Source organism: Dipteris shenzhenensis, chromosome 6 (genome assembly GCF_047967505.1).
Source record: "Dipteris shenzhenensis isolate YYH24624 ecotype China chromosome 6, Dip_SZ_1.0, whole genome shotgun sequence".
NCBI classification, from domain to species: Eukaryota; Viridiplantae; Streptophyta; class Polypodiopsida; order Gleicheniales; family Dipteridaceae; genus Dipteris; species Dipteris shenzhenensis.
Genome location: NC_141601.1, coordinates 44,395,138 through 44,422,826, shown reverse-complemented (window position 1 = coordinate 44,422,826; position 27,689 = coordinate 44,395,138). Strand labels below are relative to the sequence as shown.

General features: G+C 45.6%; 1 protein-coding gene across 1 annotated transcript; it reads right to left on the bottom strand.

The window, feature by feature from the left end:
* Positions 1 to 422: 422 nt before the first annotated feature.
* PANC (pantoate-beta-alanine ligase) lies at positions 423 to 22,661 on the bottom strand. The gene is made up of 5 exons (XM_087376229.1): positions 22,171 to 22,661; positions 9,893 to 10,255; positions 9,491 to 9,604; positions 801 to 932; positions 423 to 659 (listed from the first exon to the last, which is right to left on the bottom strand). Exons 1-5 carry the CDS (start codon positions 22,417 to 22,419, stop codon positions 540 to 542), a joined length of 978 nt encoding a protein of 325 aa, XP_087232355.1. The 5' UTR covers positions 22,420 to 22,661; the 3' UTR covers positions 423 to 539.
* Positions 22,662 to 27,689: the final 5,028 nt, after the last annotated feature.

The window sequence follows — 27,689 nt, the reverse complement described above, 5'->3', positions numbered from 1 at the left end:
CAGTCTCTAGTATGCATTCAAATCCGCATTTGCATTGCAAGTAAGATCGGTAATGGTAAACGTAATGGATATTTTACACAAATTGAGATTCTCCTTCACAGGTTAGACAAGATCATCCCCTGCCCTCCTTTAACTTCAACTCTTTTCAAGTCTCAATGTTGTAGTGTTCAATTTCTTTGGCTTCAGATTTGTTCATACAATCAACGCATTGCAATTTGCCATCAATACGAAAAATCTGAGAGAAAATGTTATGCATTAAGGGAATCATGGTCATGATGGTCAGTACTGATATTTTGTCTAACAAAGTACACTGGGAACTTGATGAATGTCATTACAGAACACTAGAAAAAACCAACAACAAATTTTATAAGAGGACCTGTGATCAAGTAAAATATTATTTCTTGAAGGGGAATTGACATAAGAAGGGTGTAGCCTCCATACCCTTAAAAAGCATTTTGAATCAGTGCCCAGCCTTGAGAATACAATATGGCATAGAATTACTGCCAACAAACGATGTTGAAGCTCATAATCAATGTTGACTAAAGATGTTGCAGCTCTATGTTATCAATCAGCCGAACACGACCAAACCATGCAGCTACGCACAGCACAGCCGGGCAGTCAATTATGTCCAAGGGCCTTAAAGACTCCTGGTCAACAATCTGCAGGAAAGCCAATAAAAAAACTTTAGTATCTCTGCATATCTCCTACAAACATATTTTCTTTTGTCCAATCTAACTCAACCATCAAAACATACCCCAACATCCCTTAAAATATTGACAGTTTAGTGTGAAGTTTCTAACCTCAGCATAGTCAACTCTTCCGGAAGCTCCAACAATGGCTTGCCGTACGGCCTCAGTCAGAGTAGGCACATCGACAGTCCCACTTTTCACTAAATCTTCAACTTTTCTGAGGGACCTGCTGATAGACAAGGCCTGCATTTGATGCCATAAAGTCTGAGATCCAAATGTAAATTTCCACACAAAAATTCTACCTCCAAATAAATATTAGCTATATCTAGATGAATCCAGGAACAGCCCAAACTCATTCTCTAATAACACAACACAGTGTGCAGTTTCAATCTCCTGATGGCTAGTCACTCATAAGGTTGAAAACCATAAACTTCATCATGCATAGCAGGGACTAGCTACTATGACATCCCCACTGATGTCATCAGCGCCCAACAGTGGGTGTAGACCATAGTATAAACATATGCTCACACACATACAAATCCACAAACCCACACATACTTGAGGATCCATTTATACAAAGGTCTCCGTACTGAGTTTCTGTTAGCACTCTGGAGATGAAGGGCAGACTCAGCCATGACATTGGCTGACTATATAGTAGTCGTACCCTCGTGCCCAGTAGAGCCAAGAAGGCAAGGCAACCTCATCAACATACAGTCATGGATATCACACAAATTAATCACTGAACTCCAAAGAAAACCACTCACACCAATTATAGAAATTTCAAAGTCATAAATTTATCAGGTGCAATGTGACTCTAGGCTATGGCAATCAGCCTTATTAACTTGCTGAATTAGGACTGTAGAAAAACAGGGGATAATTACTTGCTAGTGTGCTTACTGAACAGTAAAGAGAGTAACACAGATCTGGAAGAGAACATAGATGCACAGCCAAAACAGAATAGATATAATGGTATAAACCAAGGATCTAGCTGCCTTTGCTGAACCCTCTGAAGTAGACTCCTCTTTCGCCACATGCCTCTGTGTAGGCTTCAATAGCTGCTTAAGGGTAGAGCACTCCTGAAAATCTCTACTCTAAGTTCACTGCAGATCAAACTCCCTCCTATGTCTGGAACTGTTGCTCCTGCAAGAACTCCTAATGTGACCTCAAGCTCTCCCTCTGCTCTTCACCTTCAGTGATGATCTGCTCTGGAATACTGCTGCACTCATGCCCTCCACGTTGCTCTCCAACAAACCGTTGGTCTGCAAGCTTTGGATCCTGCTTGAGTAGATGCCATTGTTTACAGCGTTTATATGTGATAGGACTTCTAGGTCCATTATTTCCGTCCAGAAATCTGGATTGCTATTTTAAGACAACTTTATCGTACTAAAGAAATATACTTAGTCTTAATGAGGTGTATCTCACTCACACCCCTTTGGGTTCTGGCATCTATTTTATTTATTTCTAAACCCTATCCCTTTGTGTGAATTTGAATGAAATGTATGTGAAAGTTCAATTTCAGTTTTAAATGCATTTAATTCCAAGTTTACTTAAGGTAACCAACAGAAACAATGCTTGTGCTATAGCACGATCAAAGTAGCACAAAGGGGGAAAGAGCTTTAAAAATGTACCTATAGGAGGAGACTATTCCACAAGTCATGTTTAGATTTTCAGTGGTTAGAAAGGTATGTAATGAGAGGGGAAGAGAAGTGGAAGGGAGAGAGAGTGAGAGTGAGAGAGACACACTAGTGCGGGTGTGAAGTGATGAGTCACACCACAAACTCATTAGTTTTATTAGGATTAGGTTTACCCTATGACTGTCTTAAGACAGTCATAGGTGTCCTATCTTTAATTCTTTAACTAAGGGTTGGCAATGTGCCTTTAACCCCAACAACCTCCCACCTAAAGGCCAATGTGCCTAAAGGGGAGAAAAGAATAAAAATTACAGCAATATACAGTTACTGTATACAAGACCATAAAGTAAGAATGGTCTCATCCTAATCCCATGATGTGGCGGCAATGTGCAAACCGCTCTGTAGGCAAGCTCTTAGTGAGCAAATCTGCAGGATTATCATCAGTATGTACTTTCACAAGCTCAAGACGCTTGTCTTCCAGTACCTCCCTGATGAAATGATATTTCACTTCTATGTGCTTGGTCTTCTGATGAAAGACCGGATTCTTTGCCAACATGATAGCACTCTGACTATCACAATGCAAAACTGGCATGTCACCTGTAATGCCCAAATCTCCCACCAGCCGAGTAAGCCATATTGCTTCCTTGCAAGCCTCAGTGGCTGCAACATATTCAGCTTCTGTGGTTGACAGTGCAACGCATTTCTGCAACCGAGACACCCATGATATAGCACCTCCTGCAAATGTGAAAATATAACCGGTTGTAGACTTCCGGTTATCTGCATTCCCTGCATAGTCTGAATCTGTAAAACCATGCACCAATGCATCCTGCCTACCATAGCATATGCACAAGTCTTTGGTACCTTTGAGATACCTCAAGACACCTTTCACTGCTTCCCAATGCCGCTTGCCTGGATTTGCCATATACCTGCTGATGACTCCCACCGCAAAAGCAATATCCGGACGAGTGGCAACCATGGCATACATCAAAGATCCAACTGCAGATGCATACGGAACCTTGGCCATTTCAGCCTTATCATCATCTGATCTGGGGCTGTCCTTACTGCTGAGTTTTAAATGTGGAGGCAACGGGGTACTAATGGACTTCCCCCCCTCCATTTTAAACCTCTGCAGTACTTTGTCAATGTACTCTTTCTGTGACAGAAACAAAAGTCCCTTGGACCTGTCACGAGTAATACGCATGCCAAGAATATGATTTGCATCACCCAAGTCTTTCATGTCAAAAGACTTATGCAGTTGTTTCTTCAAAGCACTAATCTCATGCTGAGATTTACTGGCAATAAGCATGTCATCCACATATAGAATGAGTAGCATCAAACTGCCATCCTTTGCCCGTTTGGTGTATAAGCAATGATCGGTCTCACACCGATGATACCCTTGGGACTGCATGAAGGCATCAAACTTTTTGTACCATTCCCTTGGCGCCTGCTTGAGTCCATACAAGCTCCTCTTGAGCTTACACACAAGCTGCTCTTTTCCTTTAACAGCATATCCCTCTGGCTGACTCATATAGATCTCATCATGGAGATCTCCGTGAAGAAAAGCTGTCTTCACATCAATCTGACATAAATCCATGTCATCATGAGCAACAAGAGCTAACACTGCTCTCAAAGTAGTCATCTTGACTACAGGTGAAAAAATCTCATCAAAGTCAATGCCCTTTTCCTGCTTAAATCCCTTGGCAACCAATCTGGCTTTATACCGAGGTAAAGCATTTGAATCCACTTTGACTTTGTAAACCCACTTGCATGGCAAAACCTTTCTGCCTGCAGGTAACTGCACCAAGTCCCATGTATCATTCTGAAGTAGGGAGTCCATTTCTGACTGCATGGCTTTCTCCCACTTCTTTTTCTCTGCTCTTCCCATAGCTTCCTTGAAGCTGGAAGGCTCACCACAATCTGTCAGCATGATAAAATCAGCCACATTATTGGCTCCTGGAACAAACCTGGCAGGAGGCCGTTGTGCACGGGAGCTCCTCCTAACAAAATGTTCCGGATTAGGCTGCTGTCCAGCCTGTTCTTCATGCATGACAGGTGGCTGTACCACCATATCTGGCTGTGCTACAGCTCCATCTGCTGGCATATCCAGTGGTGCATCATTGGCAAAATTATCTGGCTGATTTTCAGCCTGTATACCCTCTTGAACAGGGTGATCTGCAGCAGGCTGCTGCTGCATATAAATGGGCATTCTTTGCTGTCCAACATCATCATAAATAACCCTCCTGTATTCCACAGGTTGCACGGGTTCCTTGTGTACACTATCTTCTTTAAAGATGACATCATTGCTGTGTATAATCTTCCATTTAACGGGATCCCATAACCTGTACCCCATTTCACCTTCGTCACCATAACCCATAAAGATGCATCTGATAGACTTTGGATCCAGTTTGGTGCGCAGTTCTTTGCGTACATGAGCAAAGCACTCGCAGCCAAATACACGTAAGTGCTTATATGAAGGTGGCTTGCCAGACCACACCTCCTCTGGCACTTTTAACTCCAAAGCCTTGTTTGGCGACCTGTTAATAATGTGAACTGCTGTTTGCACGGCTTCTGCCCAAAAGCCATGGGGTAATGCAGCATAAGACAACATACATCGAACCTTCTCCTGAACAGTTCGATTCATCCGCTCACTTGCACCATTTTGAGATGCATTATGAGGGGCTGTGAGTTCCTGTTTGATGCCCTTAGCTTGGCAAAACTGCACAAAAGCATGTGACACATACTCACCCCCATTATCGGATCTGAGGCATTTCAGCCTGCGACCTGTCCGATTCTCCACCTGAGCGACAAACTTCTTGAAAGCATCTAAGGCATCGCCCTTATGCTTCAAGAAATAGACCCACACTTTGCGTGTGGCATCATCAATGAAAGTAATAAAATATTTTGCACCCCCTAGTGATAACTGTGGCATCTCACACAAATCAGTGTGCACTAGATCAAGTGGTGCTCTATTCTAGGGAGTTCTCCTCCTATGAGGAGTCACAGAATGCTTGCCAAATATGCAATGATCACAAGTAGGCAAATCTGAAAAAGAAAGAGACGGCAGATAACCCAAACGTGACAGTTCTTGCATTCCTTTAACAGACATGTGTCCCAACCGGCTATGCCACAATGAAACCTTTGGCAGCTCGGTTATGGCAACAACATGATTACCCACACTGGAAACATAAAGAAAGTACAAGGTATCACTCTTAAAACCCTCAGCCACTACAGCCTGGCCATCAGTAATCACCCATTTGGAATCCCCAAATGTGGTGTGGTAACCACTGTCATCCAATAAGCCAGTGCTAATCAGATTTTTCTTGATTTGCGGCACATGGCGGACACCATCAAGCATGAATATGCGTCCATCAGGAAATACTATCTGTATACTGCCAATCCCTGCAATCTGACATGCATAGTTGTTCCCAAGATGAACAACTCCATGAGTACTTGTGTAGGAAGTAAACCACTCCCTATGAGGAGTAACATGAAAAGAAGCACCTGAATCCAAGAGCCAGGTGTGCATGTCATGGCCATCAATAACCAAAGCATGTGCTATTACAGCAGAAGAGCATAAAACATCATGTATGTCACTGTCACTATCCTCTGCTGCAACATTCACTGCATCCAAGTCATCTGCCTTGGCCTTGCCTTTGCTTCCACTGCTTGCATCCTTTGTTTCAGCCTTCTTGGCTTTCTGATCCCGTATGAACTTGAAGCACTTAGACTTCACATGTCCCTTCTTGCCACAATAAAAGCATTCAATGTCCTTTTTGCCACGGGACTGACTGCGGGATTTGGACTTACTAGCAGAGCTCCCCCTCTGCTGAGTCCTGCCTCTATCCTGTACTTGCAAGACATTTGAAGACTTGCTGCTCGCATTATTCTTCCTGCTCATCTCCTCCATAAGGAGAGAGCTCTCTACATCAGCATACATTAGAGTGACATTCGAATTAGACAGGGTGGTCTTGAAAGTGTCCCAACTCTCAGGGAGGGTACACAACAAGAAAGTAGCCTTGAACTCCTCATCAAGGTTCAGTCCCTGTGCAATAAGCTGTGTAAAGATAGCATTGAACTCACTCAAGTGTGAGGTCATAAGTGTACCTTCCTTCATGCGAAGATCAACCAACTTCTTCAACCAATAAACCTTACTGGCTGAACTCTTTTGAGCATACAATTCTTCTAGTCTGTGCCATAGACCATAAGAGGTCTTTTCAGCCTGAACATTGAACACAAGAGTGTCAGAAATAGTGAGCATGATAGCTGCCCTTGCGGACAAATCAAGCTCTTCCCAGTCATCAGCTGCCATGTCAGATGGCTTGACACCCTTCACCCTTATGGGCTTAGAAATCTTCTTTAATAGAAGTACATTCAAGCATTGTTCTGCCCATAATGCATAATTGTGTGCTCCTTCCAGTTTCTTTATGTTCAGAATTGAAGAATCACTTCCCCCTGATGCCATATCAGATAAGGAAAGTATCTGGCTCTGATACCAGTTGAAGGATCTGAAGGGGGTGGTTAGGCTAGGGTAGGGAGTGGAGTTGGGAGAGTAGGAGAGGTAGGCTCTGATACCAGTTGAGAGGGGAAGAGAAGTGGAAGGGAGAGAGAGTGAGAGTGAGAGAGACACACTAGTGCGGGTGTGAAGTGATGAGTCACACCACAAACTCATTAGTTTTATTAGGATTAGGTTTACCCTATGACTGTCTTAAGACAGTCATAGGTGTCCTATCTTTAATTCTTTAACTAAGGGTTGGCAATGTGCCTTTAACCCCAACATGTAAGACCATGCCCACCTGAGGACTAATAACCCAAGGTCAAAATGAGCCATCCTGACCACACCACTTCCTTTTAGCAAGGCTTCACTAAGAACTAAAAAGGCTGCTCAGTACAGCTCAGAGATCAACGACAATAGCTTGCAATCAAGTGCCTGTGACTTGTATGCTAGAAAGCCCTTCTTTACAATTGCCTACTCACACTGAGTACCTTTCCAGAAACTACAAAAAAAGCCCTTGGTCCTAGAAAGACCCGTTTCAAATCACAAAAGATGAATAGAGGATTAAGGAGGAGACAAAATTCAAAACTGCCATTCAAGAAGAGTAGCACACAATTATCTAAGGCACTCTGCAAAAAAGAGAGGAAAATACCACAACAATCTCACAAGAGAAGAGGGAAAGCACAAAACAAAGTAGACCAAAACCAATCTGAAAAGAGTAGAGGAAACTAATCAATAAATACTATTGGACATACATGTATACACAAAAATACAGTGATGATTGATAAGATAGTTGTTGAGGTATGTCCAAGAAGCAAAACAAACTGGCCATCACTTCAAAAAAAATCATATAGAGCTTGTATGTTTGCTGAGGTGACTGAAAAATATGAGAAAGTAGAGAAAGAAGAAAGAAAGAAAGATGTATTTACGGAGGCCTCCTGGGCCTATGAGGCAAAGTACAATCAAGAGAATAACTCATACAAACCATTGTGGTCTGAGGCAGAGGGCTCGTTAGGGCCCTTGCTGAGTGCTATCCTAAGAAGTTCAAAAGCTCAAAATGCAAAACTCAAAACTAGTACTAAAAATACAAAACTAGGGGCCATTGTGGCTCTCAGGTGGGATGCAAAGATATCTCGTATCTGTTTCTATCAAATCATCTCGGCTGTTGTAAGGGGTGAGGTCTCTGTGATGTCTGTATCCGGTGAGCCATATCAAGGGTGACACCTTGACTCTGACAGTCCTCTACAAGTAGAACTGGGATGGGCTGGACCTCCATCATGCGTGCTCTGGTGAATCTCTATATCCTACGCAGTGTCTGTACCTCTGCTCTGTGTCGTCTCTTCCGGGTGATCTACTCTGGTCTCATCTTAGCTAGCTCCTCCTCCCACTCCACTATCCCTGGGGCTGACTCAAATGCGTGGAAATATGTCCCCCGTGGCATCTTCATCTCCTGCTGTCTGATCTGTCTGAGGAGGGTCTCTCTGTGTCGCCCAGATAGAGACCAACATAGGCCTGGTCATGAAAGTGGATCAGCCTTGAGAGCGGCCCAAAATTGTGCCCCTCTTCAAAGAGACAATGGTATCGTCCATGGATCTCATAATAGACTGAGCAATTGCATAGGAGATGCTCCTCTGTCTCCACCTCCTCTAGCGTGCATAACCTGCAGATCCACTGCTGCCTAGGTGCGCATGCGGTTCTCCCTGCCTTGATCCTCAGCTGATGGGACAAGACCTACATCTATCCAGTGGCAGTCGTCAGTGAATGTGAGACTCGTATGTCCACCAAGTACTGGATTCAAATAATTATGCCATCCCCTGATGCCATCAAAAAGTCGTGATAGAAGTGGATCTTGGTGGGGAGCTTCTATTCCCCCCCTCTAAGTCTCTGATGTGTAGAGCTGGAGTAGATCCACCCGTATCAAGTTACACTGAAAGGGGGGGAGTCAGTCCATATTATGAGTGGCAAACAACCTGGATATGCACAACTACCAAGCTGTGCTAACCCCACTCTCGGCTTGTTATCTCGATGACTAGTGCAAACCTCGATATTCTCTGCGTGCTCATTTCTGCAACACACGACTTGCAAATATTCCTTACATTCAGACACATTTAAGAATCTGCAGGGATAGCCCACCATGTTGGTACTGCTTTGGGGTTACCTTGCAAAGAAGGCTGCAAAACAGGTGGTCTATCTTTCTTGTCAATGCTCTCACGGATAGCTGATCTTGTATTGATTTTTAAAGCATAACGTACAAGTTGTTTTCTAACTGAAGTCTGAAATGCAGCAGATAAACAGAAAAAGGGAAAGTGTAAACTCCATGCAACTTGATATCCAAGTAGGTTAGATCCCAAACAATACAGTGAAAATTGTAAGGAGTGCCAAGGCTGGAAACCATGCTGCATTCTAAGCCAAGCATTAGAAAACTCAATGTTTTCAATCTGTCTATGGTTCTATGTATTAGATCTGCGAACACAATATTCCATTAACATGAAATTTTGTGTTTGAAAACTTCATATGTTGTGATAATGAAATAAGCGCATAGGCAGCATTCTACAAAAAGTAACTGAACATATGGAACCATATGTAGCCTCTTCAACTCTAATTTGTCCAAACTCAATGTGTGTAGACAATTATTAGAATATGGTAAGCCAATTGTTAGATTAGGGTATGATCATAACCTGCAGACGCTCAACTGGTGAAAGGTACACATTACGAGAGCTCAATGCAAGGCCGTCTGCTTCCCTGAGTAGCTTGCAGCCAATTATATCAATTGCAAAGTCCAAGTCCCTCACCTGCAACAAGCACAGACAATTAACACTGGTGGAGGCACCCATTTGAGAATAGAGCTAAATTATGCACAACTAGATAAGTGACAACATTTATGATCCTTTAAATTATGGAGACGATCATGGGCCTGCTTTGCTAGGCTTGTCGCCATTTTAAAAATTATTTCAAAAATTTGAGATGTGGGCAGGTAATGTTTACATTGGACAATACAGAACAAGAAACCTGAGCGACCTAGCTCGTGCAGATGCACCAGTAAAACACCAAAACAGTAAATAGATTTAAACAATACAAACCATACGGCAGATGACACGCCATTGTTGATAATCTTTCTTGCCGAACACTGCCACATCTGGCTCCACTATATTGAAAAGCTTAGCAACAACAGTGGCGACCCCCCGAAAGAATATCGGCCTGCTTTTTCCACACAAAGAAGTCTCAAGCCTCTCTACTCTTATCCATGTCTCATGTCCCTGTTCATTAGCAGTAAACCTTTTTTTGGTATCATTCTGACAAGTCAGCTCCTTTTCATCATCTGCAAGTACACTTGAATCCTGAACTACCGATCTGCCATTACTGCTAGCACATGCTCTTTGTGTTTCTTCAGTGTCCCGCACGTACAGATCATATGGGTTGAAGACAACATCCACACCTAAAGGCTGAACAAATAATAAGAAAGAATCAACATCAATACTCACCAGAAATTATGATTGAAAGAGAAATACACTCATTCACGAACTCATCAATCAATCCATAGGCAACAACATTGTGAGATTGCATACATGGCAGGTCCCTTGCTCATAAATTTGGTATTATGGCCTTTCAAAGATTCTTAGAAGATCAATACTTTTTTTTTTTTTTGGCAAGAAAATTACTTCATTAAGTATGAATGAAAACCGCGAGAGCAAGCTCAAATGCCAGAGTACATCATGCAATGCATGAGGAATAAAAACAGCTCAAAATGAGCTAATAAAAAACCAAGGCGGAGGCTGAAAATGCCATCTCAACCCTAAGGGAGACTCAGAGAAGAAAGGAGATCCTCTCCAAACTCTGAAAAAAATAACTCTCCTGGCAGTGGCTGCTCTGAAGGATCCATGCATGCTCGCCCATATGGCCATCAAAGTGTGTACTGTGTCGGTGCAAATACTGGCCATAGCCTAGGAAGGGTGAACCTGGATACCCTCAATCTCCTTTGTACACCTGGCTCTCCAAATATGCCAAGCTACAATGCTAGCCAAAATCTCCCAAGACGTGTCTACTGAGGCATGAGCAGCTCTGAAAGGAGTGAAGGGAACATCCCGGAGGGAACAAGACTCCACTGAGTGTCACCGTACAATGAGAGCTAGATCTAGATCATGTTCCTCGAAAAACACCTGAGGACCAGTAAGAGATAACCAAGCCACTGAACCCCAGGTCATATAGAAAGGTGATGTATGAAAGATGCTGAAAATCCTAGCAACACCTTTCCAAATCGTCCTCGCCTGTCTACACTCCCAAAGGCAATGTTGTACTGACTCAATTGCAATGTGACAGCGAGGACAAGTAGGATCAGCCCCAAACCTGGATCTCCACAGGTTCATTGCAATCCCTCCATGAATAGAAAGCCAAAAGAAAAGAGTATCTTTCTATTCATGAGGAATTTCCAGAGCCTACGCCAGAAGTTTTTCCGCACAACTGCGGAAATCTGTCCCAATGGGGTGCTCTGGAGGGCCTCCAATCTCTATTGCTGAATTGAAACCTCCGAGCATTTCTAACTCTGTAGCGAAAGAAGGGGAAGCTCCTCTCTCGGTGCCCCTCATCAATCCATTCCCACTCCCCTGGGTCCCACTGCAAGAACCTAATAGGGGAACCACCATACAGCCGGAGTCTCCAAGACCCCATCGCAAGGAAAATAGGATCAGGGTCAAGATACCACTATGAGTCCCTGTCCCACTCCATGAAACCTGCAATCCTGGCAGGCTGAAATGCAACCTCCAAAAGAATATCATCAGAAAACCTGGCAAGTCTGCCTCCCGACTGAACATCAAAGACTTGAGTATCCTCATATGCATCCTGAAGTGCAACAACCTGTAACGTAATGCCCGTCCCTGAGAACGCTCCCCACCAAGTGGACTCTGTGATCGGCATGTCATCTGTGTCAATCCACTCTGGTGGAATGGCTACTTCTATTCGCTGTATCCTTAGTGCACTCCCTCTGAGGTGGCCAACTGCTAAAAGTCTTTGATCCTCTAGAAGTCTCATAAAAGCCTGCCAAGCGCCTACTATAGAAGCAGGTCCCCTCTCCCATCTAGACCACTGCATATAATGTGACACTCCAAGTGGCCTGCCATGGTCATCCAAAATCGAGTCATTCCACATGAGTGGCTGCCTATGAATTTCTTCATGAGAGGTGGGTGGAACTCTGCGAAGTGTGTTTCTGAAGCAGTCCCAAGCTTTCGGAATAGCAGCCATGAGAGGGAAAGGGGGAGATTTAATATGGGCTGAAGTAAAGATCCATCTGCTGTTATCCAACCAATTAGGGGTACAAGATTGAATGCTGCGTGAGAAAAAATCTTTACAGGGCTCCTGTCTCGGCATCAATCCACGTACTACGAACTTGTAGAGCAAGGCCATACACTGCAAGTTCGGGTCAATAATATTAAGACCTCCTCCTCCTATGGGGAGAATGAGGGTCTCCCAAGCCACTCCGGCTACATCTGCTGTTGTCCATCTACTGTTGTCCAACCAATCAAGGGTACAAGATTGAATGTTGCGTGAGAAAAAATCTTTACAGGGCTCCTATCTAGGCATCAATCCACGTACTACGAACTTGTACAGCAAGGCCATACACTGCAAGTTCGGGTCAATAATATTAAGACCTCCTCCTCTTGTGGGGAGAATGAGGGTCTCCCAAGCCACCCGGGCTACAACATCTGAGGTGCCATCTAAATCGCTCCATAGGAAGTTCCTGATAGGTTTCATGAGCTGAGCGATGCAACCTCTAAATCTGCACCAACATGAGCAAACGAACCAGGCAGTGGCCAATAATACCTGGTTCACAACCACAACTCTGGATGCAAGGTCAAGTCTGGCTAAACTTCAAAAGATGAGTTTCCTCCTGATACTATCCAACACGAGAGCGAACTGCTGTGCCAGAGAGATGCCCACCCCAACCTGGCATCCCAGATACATGACGGAGACTCCCCTCTAAATCCAAGTGAACCCTATGTCATTCCCCCAGACTAGAGTGTCCTCATCACTAATCCAAAAGCCATTGGATTTGTTCCAATTAATGTGTGCGTCTGCCGCAATGCAAAACAAATCCAATGCTGTCCTGTATGAAGTCAGTGTCCGTGGAGTAGCATCCAAAAAAACAGACGTATCATCTGCCAACTCACTGTCTAAGAGCTCATACTCCTGCCTCAGAGGAAGCCTGAGCCCTACAATCCCAGCTTGAGCTCTAATGTAATGACTCATAGCCTCAGCCCCAAAAAGGAATAAAAAGGGGGCTAAAGGGCATCCCTGACGGACTGATCTGGTAATCTCAAACCTTTCCCCCCTGACTCCATCAATAAGAACCTGACTGTAGGCTGATCTGTAGAGGGCTGACACCCCTTTGATCCATGCATCTGAAAACCCAAAGCGAGTAAGTGTGCCCTCCAGAAAGCCCCAGTCTACCCTGTCATAAGCTTTCTCAAAGTCCAAGAGTAGAATGGCCAACCTATGGCCATTATGCATGGCCCAATCCAAAGCCTCTCAAAATGAGAAGATGTTATAAAAAATGCTTGTACAAAAGTTCCTCCTATCAAGAGGAGGGAAGTCAACTGGGGATAGCACACCCACACCTGCTGAGGGGGAAACTCTGCCCACGGATGTTTGAAAAATGTGCTCCCCGAACGTAGAAGGTACAAACTACTCCTCTGCCTCAAACTCAACCAAGTCTGCCAGAACTGAAAAATGAATTCCTACGAAGTTCCTCTGGCACAGGAGTGCGAAGGAGCCTTGCGGAAGGAGGAGTGGAACCAATAACCCCCTTACCTCTATCACAAAGAGGGGGGTGCTACAAGAACTCAACCTCGGCCTGAATCTGCACGACCTCAACCACGACTTTGGCATTATTCTCAAGTAAGGCACGGGTCTCTGCCGAAAGGATCTCCTTAGGTGAACGCTCTTGCACATAAACACGTGAAGGGGCAGGAGTAGTCTCATCTACACATGGAACCAGGACAAGAATTCTCCTGCCTGAAGAGATAGGTCCGCAGCCCCATCAGTGGTAGCCTGAGGTGGAACTGGCTCCCCAACTCTGACAGGCACCCGATGGGGGACGATCGAAACAGGACAAGCTGATTGTCCTATCCGCGCTGTAGAAGTACCAGAATGAGAGGCCGATCCTGGTTGTGAAGACGAAGATCTAGCAGCGCCTGAAGCGGTAGGAGCTAGTCGTGAGGAAGGTCTAGGTCGGGTGAAGCTGAGGCGTACCCGTGGATCTTTTAGGTCATTTTTTTTCGTTGAGCAGTGCCCAAGGGTCCTGCAAATCCTACACTGATCCTGTTTCCCTGCAATCTCGACTCTCTGTCTGAAGAAGGATCCATCTGGACATTGAAGCATAGTGTGGTCATCCGAGATGTTAGGGTCAGGGACAATGACCCTAACACGCGGCACCCCATCGGACCTAACTGTCTCTGCTCCTGAAGAAGGCATCTCAGGGAGAGGGGGGATCTCAGTAACCACTGCAAAGGCGGCTCCAATGGAATGTAGAAGTCGATGGTACACTTGAGGAAGGCCTAGAAATCTAATGAAGAGTGACATCGTCCGGCTGTCCTCGACAGGATCAAAACCCAATGAAAAAGGGGTCAAAAAAATCCTCCTGGAGCTCAGTGCTAACGGGCTATCCTGAAGCACTCTACGTGCAATCTCCGAGTCAAAAACAATCTAGAAGAAACCTCGCCCAAGCAGACGAACCTCTGTGAGGTGCCCTACGAGGTCTCTAGGTAAAGCGGCGAGCTTCCAGTCCCTGGCATGTAACCTGGAAGGGTGGGACCCATGGATGCGAGCAAAGAGTGACGTGCAGCTCTCCTACTCTGTATCTTTTTTGAGCTACTACAACTCGTCTTTTGAGAAAGTGATGGTTTTTGCAGCCAGTGGAAGCGGGCGAGGATTGGTTGAAGGCTAGGCCATCATCAATCAAGGTGTGAAGGCCAACTCGAACACATGAGGCTCCCTCCGACCAAAAATGCTGCTAGGAAGGGCTAGGAAGAGGAGGAAGGAGGATAGAACAAGAAGAAGGAAGAGTAGGGGGGGGCTGAGGGAGGGGAGTGTGAGGGCTAAGGGGAGAAAGGGGCAGCAAGGAGGGAGAGGGAGAAGGGAAGCAAAGGTAGGGCGGAGACGGAAGGGGGAGTATAGGATGGGATAGGCGGAGGGGCTAGGGAATGAGGGTGGGGAGAAGAGAGGGTAGCCGGAGAGGGAGGGCGAGCTAGGGGGAGAGGTCGGAGAGGCTAGGGGGGAGGCGGAGGGGCTAGGGAGAGAGGGCAGAGAGGCTAGGGGTAGGCGGAGGGGCTAGGGAGTGGGGCAGAGAGGAGGGGGTAGGCAGAGAGAGGGCCATACAGCCATACGGCTGAGGAGGAGGGCAGCAAGGCTGAGAGGAGGTACGGGAGGAGGAGGAGGGCAGCGAGGCTGAGAGGGAGCGGGGCTGAGAGGAGGTACGGGAGGGAGAGGAGAGGGCTAGCAGAGGGGAGAGGAGAGGGAGGGCCGTACGGCTGAGGAGAGGGAGCGGAGCAGCATAAAGCTTTCTAAGAGGTTGCTTGAGTTTATCAACTCCAACTCATCTACACGATCCAACCCGTTTGCATACATGTATGTATGTATGTATATGTGTGTGTGTGTGGCTTATATTCAATTTTATTTTCCTTTGATCCTGTTCACCAAGGCAGATCTTGCTTCTTTCATGTCTGCCATTATGGAAGTCTTCTAGCGTTCCAAACATGGCAGAAAAAGTCTCAAGCTGCTTTCAGTGCATCAACTTTGTTCTCCTAATATGCATGGTGGTTTGAACATCACGAATTTCCAAGTGCATATCCTCGCTCACAGGGGAAAAATGTTGATGCAATTTTTGCAAGGTGATCAGCCTTGGGCTCTTATGATTAGATCTCTGGTCACACATATCAGTATTTCTACCTTTGGTCACTGGCAAATCAATTACTGGGATTTCTTATTTGGTCGCATCGATGGCACTTTGCATGGCTGCCCTTTGGTCTCCAATTTGCTTCTTGATTGGAAGCACGTCCTCTCTTATCTGGAATGGCATGGTCGACAATCTTTACTGGGTAATTCTTTGTAAGCTGAAAGCATTCACTAGTCGATAGTTTTTCAGTCTCCACTGGCTTTACAGGAACCTCACCGTTCCTACTTTGTTTCTTTAAAGGGCATCACTTCTGTTGTTGATATTATTCATGATGATGGCTTTGTGCTACCTTTTTCTCTAGTAGCTACACGGTATGGTGGGCTCTCATTATCATGCTTTGTGGCAACAAATTGCTTATATACTTTCGCCTTTTGTTCCGATTCCTCCTTTGGAACTTCAGGATAGGTTGGAGGATTGGACTTTGACTTCCCCAGGGTCCTTTTCTCACCCTTTGAGGCTATCTCAAATTACAGTGCCTGCATTGTATAAAATCCTTTTGCCTCAACCTTGGGTTTCAGAGAAAGGCAATTCTATTTGGCGAATGCATCGCCCAGCCAAGTGGTGGAGAAAGAGATTACAGCAGCTTTGGGCCTACAAAGCTCCGGCAACAGGTTTTCTTCTGGCTCCATCTGGACAGATGTTGGCTCATAGACACGTTGCTCTTGCTCGTTGCTTGGCTTTTTTAAGCGTTCTACGCAACAATCCTTCTTTGATTGCTCGCAGACGCGCTGCATAGATCATGATGTATATCTAGCATACACTAAAATTTTCACTTGATGTAATTTCGGCTGCCTCGTTTTGAGGTCGCTACTCTTGTAATATAATCAATCAAAAGTTTTCACTAAAAAATAAATGTGTGTGTGTGTGTCTTTCTGTCTGTCTGTGACAATCTTCCTTTGATTGCTTGCAGACTCGATACATAGATCATGATGTATATTTGGCATATACACAGATTTTCAGCTGATGTATTTTACACTGCCTCGTTTTGAGGTGGCTATTCTTGTAATATTAACAATCATGGCTTTCACTTTAAAAAAAAGTATGTGTGTGTGCGTGTGGTGGTGTGTGTGTGTGTAGAGAGAGCAGCGAGATATGGCGACCTCATGCTGTCCCGGCCTGTTCTAGCTTTCCGACCTAGGATCCCCTAGGGTTTCCGTACAGCCTGGCTATGTTTGCCGCTGGTTATCAGCAGTCGTGATGAGGATCTCTCTTCATGAAATGCTTGATGATCGGCTTACACAAAGAAGGCTACTCATTGTGAATAATAGCTATTTGGAGCATGATGCATACAAGGCCATGGTTTATGAAGCTGTCCGCCCCCTATCGTAATAGTCTCACTTTGGCATTGACTATGCTTGAGAAGCTTTCATTGCTAGGATGCAAGCAGTTATTCGCAACTATGGCAAAAATTACATGAAGACCTTGAGAGAGAATGTTGCTCATGCTAAAGTTATATGTCAATCTTTGACTGAGCTGAGTCATGTTAGAACTCTTTCTATAGAAGAAAATCAGATTTTATGCCAGGCTAAACATTGTCTCCAATGCAATGACAATAGAAATTTCTCTAAACGGGAGACACGGGAACGACAGAGGGCTTTTTTGGATAAAGGATGTTCATCCAAAGTCTTTTTTAAAAGGCTTACACTATAAGAGGCACTCTCAAAGTATTTGCAAGGCGAGCACAGCTTGTGTTCATCATTTTTTTGCTCAACTTGGGAAAGCAGATTCTCCATCACAGGAGGTTATTTCAACAAGGCAGAATTTATTACAGCATGTCACTCCCATTGTCTCACCAACATAGGCTTTGGACTTGGAAACTCCTTTCACTGAAAGAGAGTTAAGTGATGCTATTAAATTATGTGGTAGATGGAAATCTCCTGGCTGGGATGGTCTCACTGTTGAATTCTTCTTAGAATATTGAAATCTCCTCAAGTCTCCTTTGCTGCAAATGATCAATAGTGCTTGACAAAATCAATACATGACAGATTCTTGGAAGAAAGGGCTTGTAAAGCCTCTGCCTAAGAAGCCAATCTGTGAATATTTGGCTAATTGGAGGCCTATCACTCTGATGCCAATCATTTATAAGATCATCACCAAAATGGTGGTTGATCGTATCAAAGAATATTTGCATGATGGCCTTCATCCAACGCAATATGGTTTTATTCCTTGTAGGCATATCACTGACAATATTGCAAATGCCTATATTGGAATTGAGTATGCCAAGTATATAGAGCAGGATGTTCTCTTGTAGCAAGTAGATATTGCAAAGGCTTTTGACCCTATCCAATGGGATTTTATAGCTCACACCATGTGAGCTTTGGGTTTTGGTCAGAAATTGCAGGATATCATCTTTTGGCTCTACAATGACAGCAAAGCTGCATGCATCTTGTCGGGGGATATTTCTGAACCTTGGACACTCTGTTGTTCAGTTCGCCAGGGCTGTCCCCTTAGTGTTATTCTTTATGCTATAGCCACGCATCCTATGCTTCATTATATTGATCATTTGGTGGCGACTGGCATGTTACATGGCTTACACATTCCTGGAAGCCTGAAGTCGCCCTCTGATTCTTTTTTTGTGCCACAGAATACTGAAAGGGACCTTGCTTCGCTCATGCAAGCTCTCTCACTGTATGGGCTGGCTGCTGGCCTTCATGTCAATTTTCAGAAATCTCGCTTGTTGCCTTTGCATTCTAAGGATTGGCATAGTCTGGTATGACCAGGGGAAATTGTCCCACCCACTCAGCTGGTACGCCATCTTGGTTGGACAATTACCCGTTGGTCAACAGATTGATAGGGTTCTTGCCAAATTAAAGAAAAAGCTGGAATATTGGAAGTTAGCTACTTGACCTTTGCATGTCCGGCTCAGAATTGTTCAATCTATTTTGGTGGCCTACATTCAATTTTATTTGCCATTAATCTTTTTTTACTAAAGGAGATCTTACATCCTTTATGTCTACCATCATGGAAATTTTTTGGCATTCAAAGCATGGTAGGAAAATCTTGTGCTTGCTTCCACTACAGCAGTTATGTTCACCAAAATTGCATGGGGGGTTGAATATTCTCAATATTCATGCACATATTCTGGCTCGTAAGGAGAAAATGATGCTACAGTTCCTCCATGGTGATCACCCTTGGGCTGCTATGATGCGCTTCTTGCTTCTTCAAATTACTACTCCTGCTTTTGGCGATTGGAAACTTACTCAGTGGGATTTTCTGTTGGGCAGTATTGAAGGCAAGGTCAAAGGTTGCCCTCTCGTTTCTTAAATGTTTTTGTATTGGAAACATATTCTCTCACATTTGACCTGCCATGGCCGTGACTCTTTGCAGAGTAACTCTTTGAGAGCTGAGAGCATCCATTGGTCATGGGTTTTTTCTCCACCGTTGGCTTCACACGAGCCCAAACACTCATATTTTCTAAAATTCAAAAGGGATGTCCTCTGTGGCAGATTTCATTCATGATGATGGCACTCTTGTATCCTTTCCTTTAATCGCTGAAAAATATGGTTTAGGAATGCATTATTGTCCTGTATGGCAAGCCATTACTCAGATGCTTCAGGCTTTTCAGCCAGTACCGCCTTTAGAACTTCAAGACACGCTTCAAGATTGGACTCTTCTTCACACTCGTCCATTCATCCTTTGAAGCTGTCTCATATTACAGTGTCATCTTTATATAAATGTGACATGGCATCCACATGCTAATTCCAACATTTGGCAAGGTGGCTAGGTTGGATGGGATAACTATCTGATCTGAAAAATTAAGATTTGGAGCCACTTGGTTGCATATGCGTTGTAGGACATCACTAAAGGTGAGCCTACACATCAAGTGGATGCGATAGGCAAAGTTATCAAAGCTGCAGATCCAGATGCGATCAAAGAGTGGGTGCTTACAGATGATGAGCCTCAATGACCATAGGAATGATTGTAGATTTAGTCCTTCCGCACTTATAGTTGGCGGAGTGGAACATGACTGCAGAGGGGAAAAGGAGCCTCCAGACCAAGTGGATGCATTAGGCAAAGTTATCAAAGCTGCAGATCTTGATGTGATCAAGGAAGGGGTGCTCAGAAATCTTAGGGTTGGTAGGCTTGATCACCAAGGCATGCACATCCTGGCTTCATATCTCACCTCCCTATAGATACCTGGCTCTTAGATGTCACTTCCTTGGCTCTTAGATGTCACTTCCTTGGCTCTTAGGTCTCACTTCCTCGGGATATGATTGGTACCATTCTCTCTTCAAGAAAGAGTCCCTAGCCTCATTCCTTGCCTAATACATATTCCCCAAGGTATCCAAGCTTGTTTGGAAAGAGGAATGAGGAACCTATATATTGAAACAATGAGAGACAAAGCTTGGGCATCTCTGGCATCCCACTTCCTCTACTCCTATGTAGGGACACGAGGTGCAACTGCTACAACTGGTCTCACCTGCACCTGCTTTCCACGCCTTGCTGAGGAGTACCGTGACTTAGTATCCAAGCCTCCAAAAACATCATCCGGATTCTGATTCTAGTTCTGTGCCATCTTCAAAGATGAATGCATAAATAGTCCCAAAAATTCATGTGCTGTGAATTATCCTACAACCAAACAAATTACTATCTCAAGACAATACTTGGCTAAGCAAATGCAGCCTGAAAATGGGCTGTTTGAACAGTTCAAGAAAGCATCAAATCTGTCCCACAAAAGCCAATGCTTGGCTGGAGGATGCACCTCAAAATCTCTCCCAAACTGTCGTCAAACTTGCAATGAAAAGTATTGACAGACGGGGCCAAGCTACCAAATGGGGTCTTGCTCCAAAAGCCCCAAAAACCAATGGGTTATAATTGCAAATGCAGATGCAAAGTAAACAAAATGCTTACTAGTTCCAAAGATTCTTTGATGTAACACAGCAAATGAGGTGCACTCACACTATACATTCACATACTCACACCACTTCAGCATTAATCTATAGAAAGGTCTTCTATTGAGTTTGTCAGAACTCTGGAGGTGAAGGGCAGACTCAGCTGTGACAAAGGCTAGCACTAAAGGAGAGGACAAATCAAAAGGGACGCATTGGGAGGTCAATCAATTCCATGAGGGAGGCATTGGGAGGCCAATCAATTCCAAACAGGCAGGGCGAGAACCGTCCCAGCAGCAGCATGCAGCCCTGCCCCCCCAGACTGGTCTCAGCACAGCGTCCTTCGTTGGCTCTGCACTCCGAACCAGGATGAGTTTTTGGAATCTGGTGGGAACTCACACTTCTTTGGCAAGTGTTCAGTTCAGTGCCAGTTCTTACAATCGTCTGCTTGAGCAATGCAATGTAAGTGTCAACAATGCCATAGCTTGTCTTCATAAGCCCTGGTTCACCTGCCACAAATGCCTACTCTGAGCTTATGTTCAGATGCATGTGATTTATGATGCTTTGACTAAGCCTTCCTCTGAGTCACTAGGGCTGTTGGATTTCCTGGCCAGACTCTAGCTGGTGGTTTAACTTCAGTGGGGAAAGGATTCCCCATCATTTAGTCCTAGCCATAAGCCTGGCTGTGTAATGTGCTTCATCAACAAGTTCTGCTGGGTCTGACCACCCTGTTAAGGTTCGTTAAACCACGTAAGCCTTGGTTGGCCGTGGTCAAATCCTTTTTCGAGTGATTGCCAGCCAACTCTCTGTTAATCCTCTTGCACGTCCACATGTGCATGTCCCTTGGCCTCCCTGGCTGCACCTTCAACCTCCAAACAATGTTTGGTCCCGGCTGCAACTGTGCCTCTGTGTCATTGGATCGATAGAAGGCGTAATGGCCACTTCTCAGGACTCGACAGATAAATACTTCCATCTGGGTCTAAACTTTGCACTTGGCAATCTGATATGTCGAAATCCTGAGAGTACTTAGCAATTGAAGACTTGCTTGTGACTATTAAAGTAGATATGTATAACGAAATTCCTTGTCATTCAGTCTAGAGCAAACCGAACAGCAATGCAACGTGTCACACCACATGGGAGCGATCAGTTATTGAAAACCAATTGTCGGCATGCTCCTAGCTATAACTCTTTAAAAAATACCGAAAATTCTTTTTAAAACGTCCTAATTGACTGCGTCTCATTATCTGGTAAACGACATTGATGGGATGGTTCGGCTCCATGATTCATAAAAAAGTCGTCACAATGCGTACACAATTACTTCTTCACGTGAAAACTCTGCACAGAGATTGTGCCGTTTCCCCTTGAGTACACATTGCACAATGCACGTTCCAACTCACATTCTGCGACCTGACCGTGAACTCGCACAAAGTTCCTTAAGTAAGTTGCGAAAGAAAGCGGAAGCAGAATTCAGGCTTGGCAATGTTATCAATACATAGCAGCCATTCATTAGCAGTCAAGACCATCTCCCATACTTATATTAACGTCTCGCAGGACACTTGAAAGGATGAACAGACAATACACCAACCTCCAGCTTTTTCATGTCCCCTGCGATGTCTCTGGGGTAAGTGCTAAGGTCTTCGCCGGGGGCAAACTGCCCCGGATTCACGTAGATGGACACCACGACCAAATCCGCTCGCGTTTTAGCTTCCTGGACGAGAGAGAGATGGCCAGCATGCAGGAAACCCATGGTGGGAACCAAAGCGATACGGAGTCCTTGCTTTCTTCTGGCTCGGGTCCAATTGCGCATAGTCTGTTTATCTGAGATAACCTCCATAAGGCAGCTCTGAATCAAACTGCAAGCTGTTTGACGACTAAAAGGTGGCGGTAGAGTGAAAGTGAGGAGTGCCCATGAAGCTGTGAGGGGCTAAGGGAGATTTGCGAGAGGTGGGTGGAGAGGGCAAGCAGTGATATGAGCAGAGGTTGGGCGGAAAGGAAAGGAAGGCATGCTTGGTTGCGAGCTGCCAAGGAAGCTTTTTTTTGCAAATCGTGACTCATCAGTATATGATCATGATGATTTTGATGAGCATCATGATGATGGTCAACCAGGTACTAGTAGGCCGCCCACGTTTTCCGGCACGTACTCCAAGGGCGCCTTGTTAAGAAGAGCACATTCCCACGCAGCGCTGAGCATTGCTTACGCACGGCCTGCATTCATTTAAAGCGTTTTACGCTCAGTTTGGCAAAACAAACCTGGAAATCAATGAAGCCTTGAAGTACCATTGGTTGACTCCAGCACAGCCCCGTAATGCCCGCGTGGAGAGCCAAATCCTTAGTCTCCACCGGGGCGGTGTATTGCCAGCGTGATGCTCGGAGCCTTTCGTGGGAACCTTACAAACGTAGAAGATATATGGCATTTTTTGGCATTTTTGCTACGGTGGAGCTACACGGGAACGAGCTCTAAGACGGCATTCCTCGTATCAGAAATCTCAGCCTTTCAATATTGACGTGATCATCCACAAGTCCAAGTCGCTGCCGTGGGAAATTGGAATGCTCTCTTTTCCCACTCCGCGCCCAATATGTTTTAAAGCTCAGGGAGACATACGTCGGGGGGGGGGAGGGAGGGGCGGGGTGGTGAAGGAGGGGCTGGCAAATATGCTGCAAGCCCTAGCAATGGCAAGCATAAAGTAGGAGTCGTTCCTACCATTGAAGAGCGTAGATCCATCACTAAACTAGTAAGAGGGAGTTCCCGTGTTGGCATATCTACCAAGATATGCCAAGTCTTCGCAATGCTGGTGATGTTCCCCCGATTAGCCCCGTAATATACGCTACCAATTCATATCAAGTTTTCTCTTGATAAAGCTTTTTGCTTTATAAAATCTGGAAATTTTCTCATTTTAAAAATGACGAGTTCAGAAAGAGATGAATCAATAAGGGAGAGAGAGGAAAGAGCTAGGATAACCTGGAAATGGAGGATATAGGTTACGGCAATTATGGAGTTCCGTATTCGGAATTCATTAAACTTGAAACTTGAACACAAAACATTGAAACACGGTTAGGAACTATTAATGAAACAGTGAAGTCCCTAACTGAAGCCATAACGACATTGTCTGATTCTCAATCGGTAACTCCTATGGTACACCGACTCCTTCCTCACTAGGAGTGAGGTCATCGATGATAAATATGGGTTGTGGGTCCTACCCTTTTGGGGCTAGGTTTACTTGCTTGACTGGGGCCGGCGGTCCATCATATCCTTGGGAACAATTGTTCTCTCAAGATCTTTTGGCCTGTTGGTATAAGATCTTACGATCTTGAATAGTATAGGCCTTGTAGTGGGCTGGTACCTGCCATAGGTCTTCTTTATCCTCAATCTTCTCTTTTTCTACCGGAGTAGTGGACTTTTTGGCCTTAGCCTTGCCTTTGGATACAGGGCATTTGGGACCTAAAGGGGGCTCTTCCATTGTACTTATAGAGCTGACGGGGGTGGTTACCCTACTTACCCTATTTCCCTAGTTAGAGGAGAACTCGTGGTGAGAAATCGTGGCATGCCTACGTAGGATAGCCAGTGAAGATCTGATTTTACCCTTACAGTTCCCTTGCTTACTTGTCGGGGTTTGAGCATGTTAAACATCCTTAGGGGAACCACCAGGGTTAGACCCTCGAGCTCTAGGATGGTGATATAAAACCCTACTCTTTCTTGGACATCTATGTTGGCTAAGATGTGCATCCAGTTCTGCGAGAATTCTGGCTTAGGGAGAGGTGCATACCAAAAGTCGTCAGACTCTTTCTCATCCTCTTCCTTGTCACAGGGTTGGAATAGCTTTATGGAGGTGGTTCAGGTGGTGGTGTCGGACTCTGTGCCAAAGAGGTGTCCTGACAATGGGTGGGCCTTGTAGGTGTTCAGGTCCACCCTCATGGTTTGCTCCTCATGCCGCAAGTAGATATTATCATTACACCAGTCATGCACGAGTTCAGACATTCACAAGAAGGGCTTGCCTAGGATAGCTTCATATCTTGGCTGTCGAGTGAAGTCCATGACCACGAACCTGACACGTGAATCCGAACACCTTAATATTTATGCCAGCTAGCACTCCTAGGGGTTCAACGATTCCTCCATCAGCTACTTTTACTACCAGATGGGTTTGCTCGAGTGCGGGTTTTCCCCATTTCTCCCAGCATTCCTTGGTGCAGACACTCCCTCCTATTCCCCCATCCAGGATGGCTTCCACCTTCTGGTTTAGGTAGACTATGGGGATAGAGGCGTTTGTGTCATCACCCTCGAAATACTGGCCTAACTTGTTGATGGAAATCTTGGGTAAGTTCTATCCCTTTTCTAGCATTGATTGGTTGGGCTTAGGGCTAGCAGGGGTTGGAGGTAGGAATGGTCTATTCATCCAATTGGACAGATCACACCATAGGATGGGGTTTCCTCTTAGCAAAGACGCGATCGGCATTTTCACCTCTGTCGATAGGAAGGCAGCCAGCCCAGCACTGTCGCAAGGTTCTGGTGAAGCTTCTTCCTCCATGGAAAACATGTCATCGAAGCCATACAGGTCTCCTTCGTCTTGGAGGTTATGTAGCACTGGGTCTTCTTGGAACATCTTTTGCATCAGATTCAGAGCTTTTGACTGTTCCAAGCTGAGTTGTTCCTCTTCCTCTACCCTTTCTGGCACCTTGAGCGATTTTGCTCCTCGATGTCCCATCGGGCGGGCTGGATGTATAGGATTTGACCCCCTACTGGCCTTTAGTCGATGCTCAAACTTATCTTGGCAATCTTGCACCAAGTTTTAGGAATCCTATGTATTGCTTTTCCAAGACTGCGGGTTAGGGTAGGTCTCTTTATAGGTGGGTGCAGGTGCCAGGCCCTGAGCCTGCACTAGTTTGTTCACTTCTAGAATCAGGGGTACCTTAGGGTCACCCTGGGTGGAATACTGTTTGGAAGCAAAGGAGGTGGTAAGGGTAGCCATCTCCTCATCAAACCTGTCCTGGATGAGCACCTGGTCGAAACCGTCACCTACTTGAATGGCCTTCTTGGATCGAGTTAGAGGTTGCGGGGGAATCTCGGGACTAGCAACGGGGATACCTTACCCTTCTTTGTGAGCTTCCTCATGGCCTCCTTGGCCTGCATTCTTGTAATGACTTGTAGTGGAACTGTAGCCACATCGCCTCGTTTGATGCTAAGCAGATTGAGGCTGGTGCTCTTTGGCGGGGTGAGGGGAGTGGTTGGTATCCTTGTGGGGCAGTCCTGGAATAGATGCTTCGTGCCACATCCTGCACACAAAGGGGTGGGGTTGGTTGCAGTTGGGGCAGTGGGCGTACGATCCTTGTATGGATAGTCCTTCAAGAAGTGTGGACCTTGGCATTTGAAATAGGACACCGGTGGTTTTGAAGTGCCTTGGTAGGGGCATTCACTTGCTCTATGGGGACCTTGGCAGGTATAACATTGGAGCGAGGGTCTCTGAGCAATTGAGTTTAGATCTCTCGCTCTTGCATTTATGGGATAGTCTGGAATACGGGGACTTGTTGATCCTCTGGCGGGAGGTAATGAGTCAGGGTACCATTTCCTTCCTCGTAGGTGTAGTAATCATGAAGTCCATGATCAAGATCCATTTCCTCCCAGTCGTTGGGCAATTCTTCAACCAACACTTGATTGATTGGGGCGATGCGAGGTAGCGGGGGTTGTGGACCTAGTATGGGTGGTGGCAGCAGAGCTGGCTGAGCCTAATACTGGCTAGAGCTAGCCACAGGGCCACCTTGAGAGATCGGGGGTTGGGTGGGGCTATTAGGGCCAATGGGGGTCACATTTGATACATGGGTTGGGGAAGGGACCTCAAAAATCGACATTGGGAGGTATCATCATTTCCCCATCTATGGCAGTGTGCATAGTAGAGTGTTGGCCTTGCTCTTAGGCACGGGCACCCATTGTAGGGGAAACAAGTGGAAACAAGTGGGGGTTACTCGGTGCCTCCTTGGAGGTTCCTGTCCTCCATTGCTGACCTAGCTACTCCAACAAATTGGAGGCTAGCTCACTCACATCCAAGCTTTTAGGCTCGTTAGCCTCCTTGCTTGACTCTACACTCGAGGACCTAACTGATGGGGCTACTTTGGAGGGGGCCAAGGCCTTGTCCGAATCCACTTTGTCCATTCTATTGTTACATATACGGATGGCCACCTTGTTGCATAGATCAAAGGAGGTGGGGTTCATCACCATGAGGTGGTTGTGTAGCTTTGGGTTTGCTAACCCGATAAGGAAGCGAGGCAACAGTCGTTCATCGCTCATCCACTCATAGGGTTCACAGCAGGCATTGAGGTGCTTAATCCTTGCAATGTAATCCCTTAGGGATTCCTTGTTGTTCTGTTTTACCCCATACAATTGGTTGATCGGGCTCTATTTATGGTCACTAGGGGAGAATCCTACAATAAAATCCTTTCTCAATGTCTCCAAGTTGATCTTTTCTTTTGGGGTGAGAGCCCTATACCACTGGCCTGCCTTGCCATCCAGGCTGAGGCCGAATGCATTGGCCATCTTAAGTCCCATCCCTGCAGGGAACAATGGGGCGGGTGGAGGTTGTGTTGCCCCCCTTCCTAGGGCGTTCACCAAAATATGCATTGCCTCGTCAGTCAACACTGTTTGAGCAATTGGCGGAGGTGGTGTTGCTGTGGGCCTGACGGGTCACAAGGTTGGCCTTGGGCCGAGCCCAGGTGGTGGTGTCCATGTAGTTGCTGGTGTTGGCATTGGGACGAAAGTACCCATTTCCTACATTCATTGGTGCAACCGGTATAGACGGGAAGGCACGGACTCCCGGAGGCAGTGGGTCCTAGAGCATGGTGACGTTGGTTCCATGCAGTGGGCGGTAGGGTGGAAACTGCTGTGCCCCATAGTTGACGAAGGTTGGTGGTGCCGGGGTTGTTAGGGGGTCATAAGGCATTCCACCTTGGAAGTTCTTAGTATCCCCTCAACTCGAGTCTTGTCTATGGAATTCCCTCATCCATGATCAATTCCTTTGAGACCTCTCACCAAACCCCCTTATCTTTTGGAATTCATCAATTCCTTTCATACTAAGGACTGCCTCCTTGTAATTCGCTATATATTGGACTAGAGTGTTT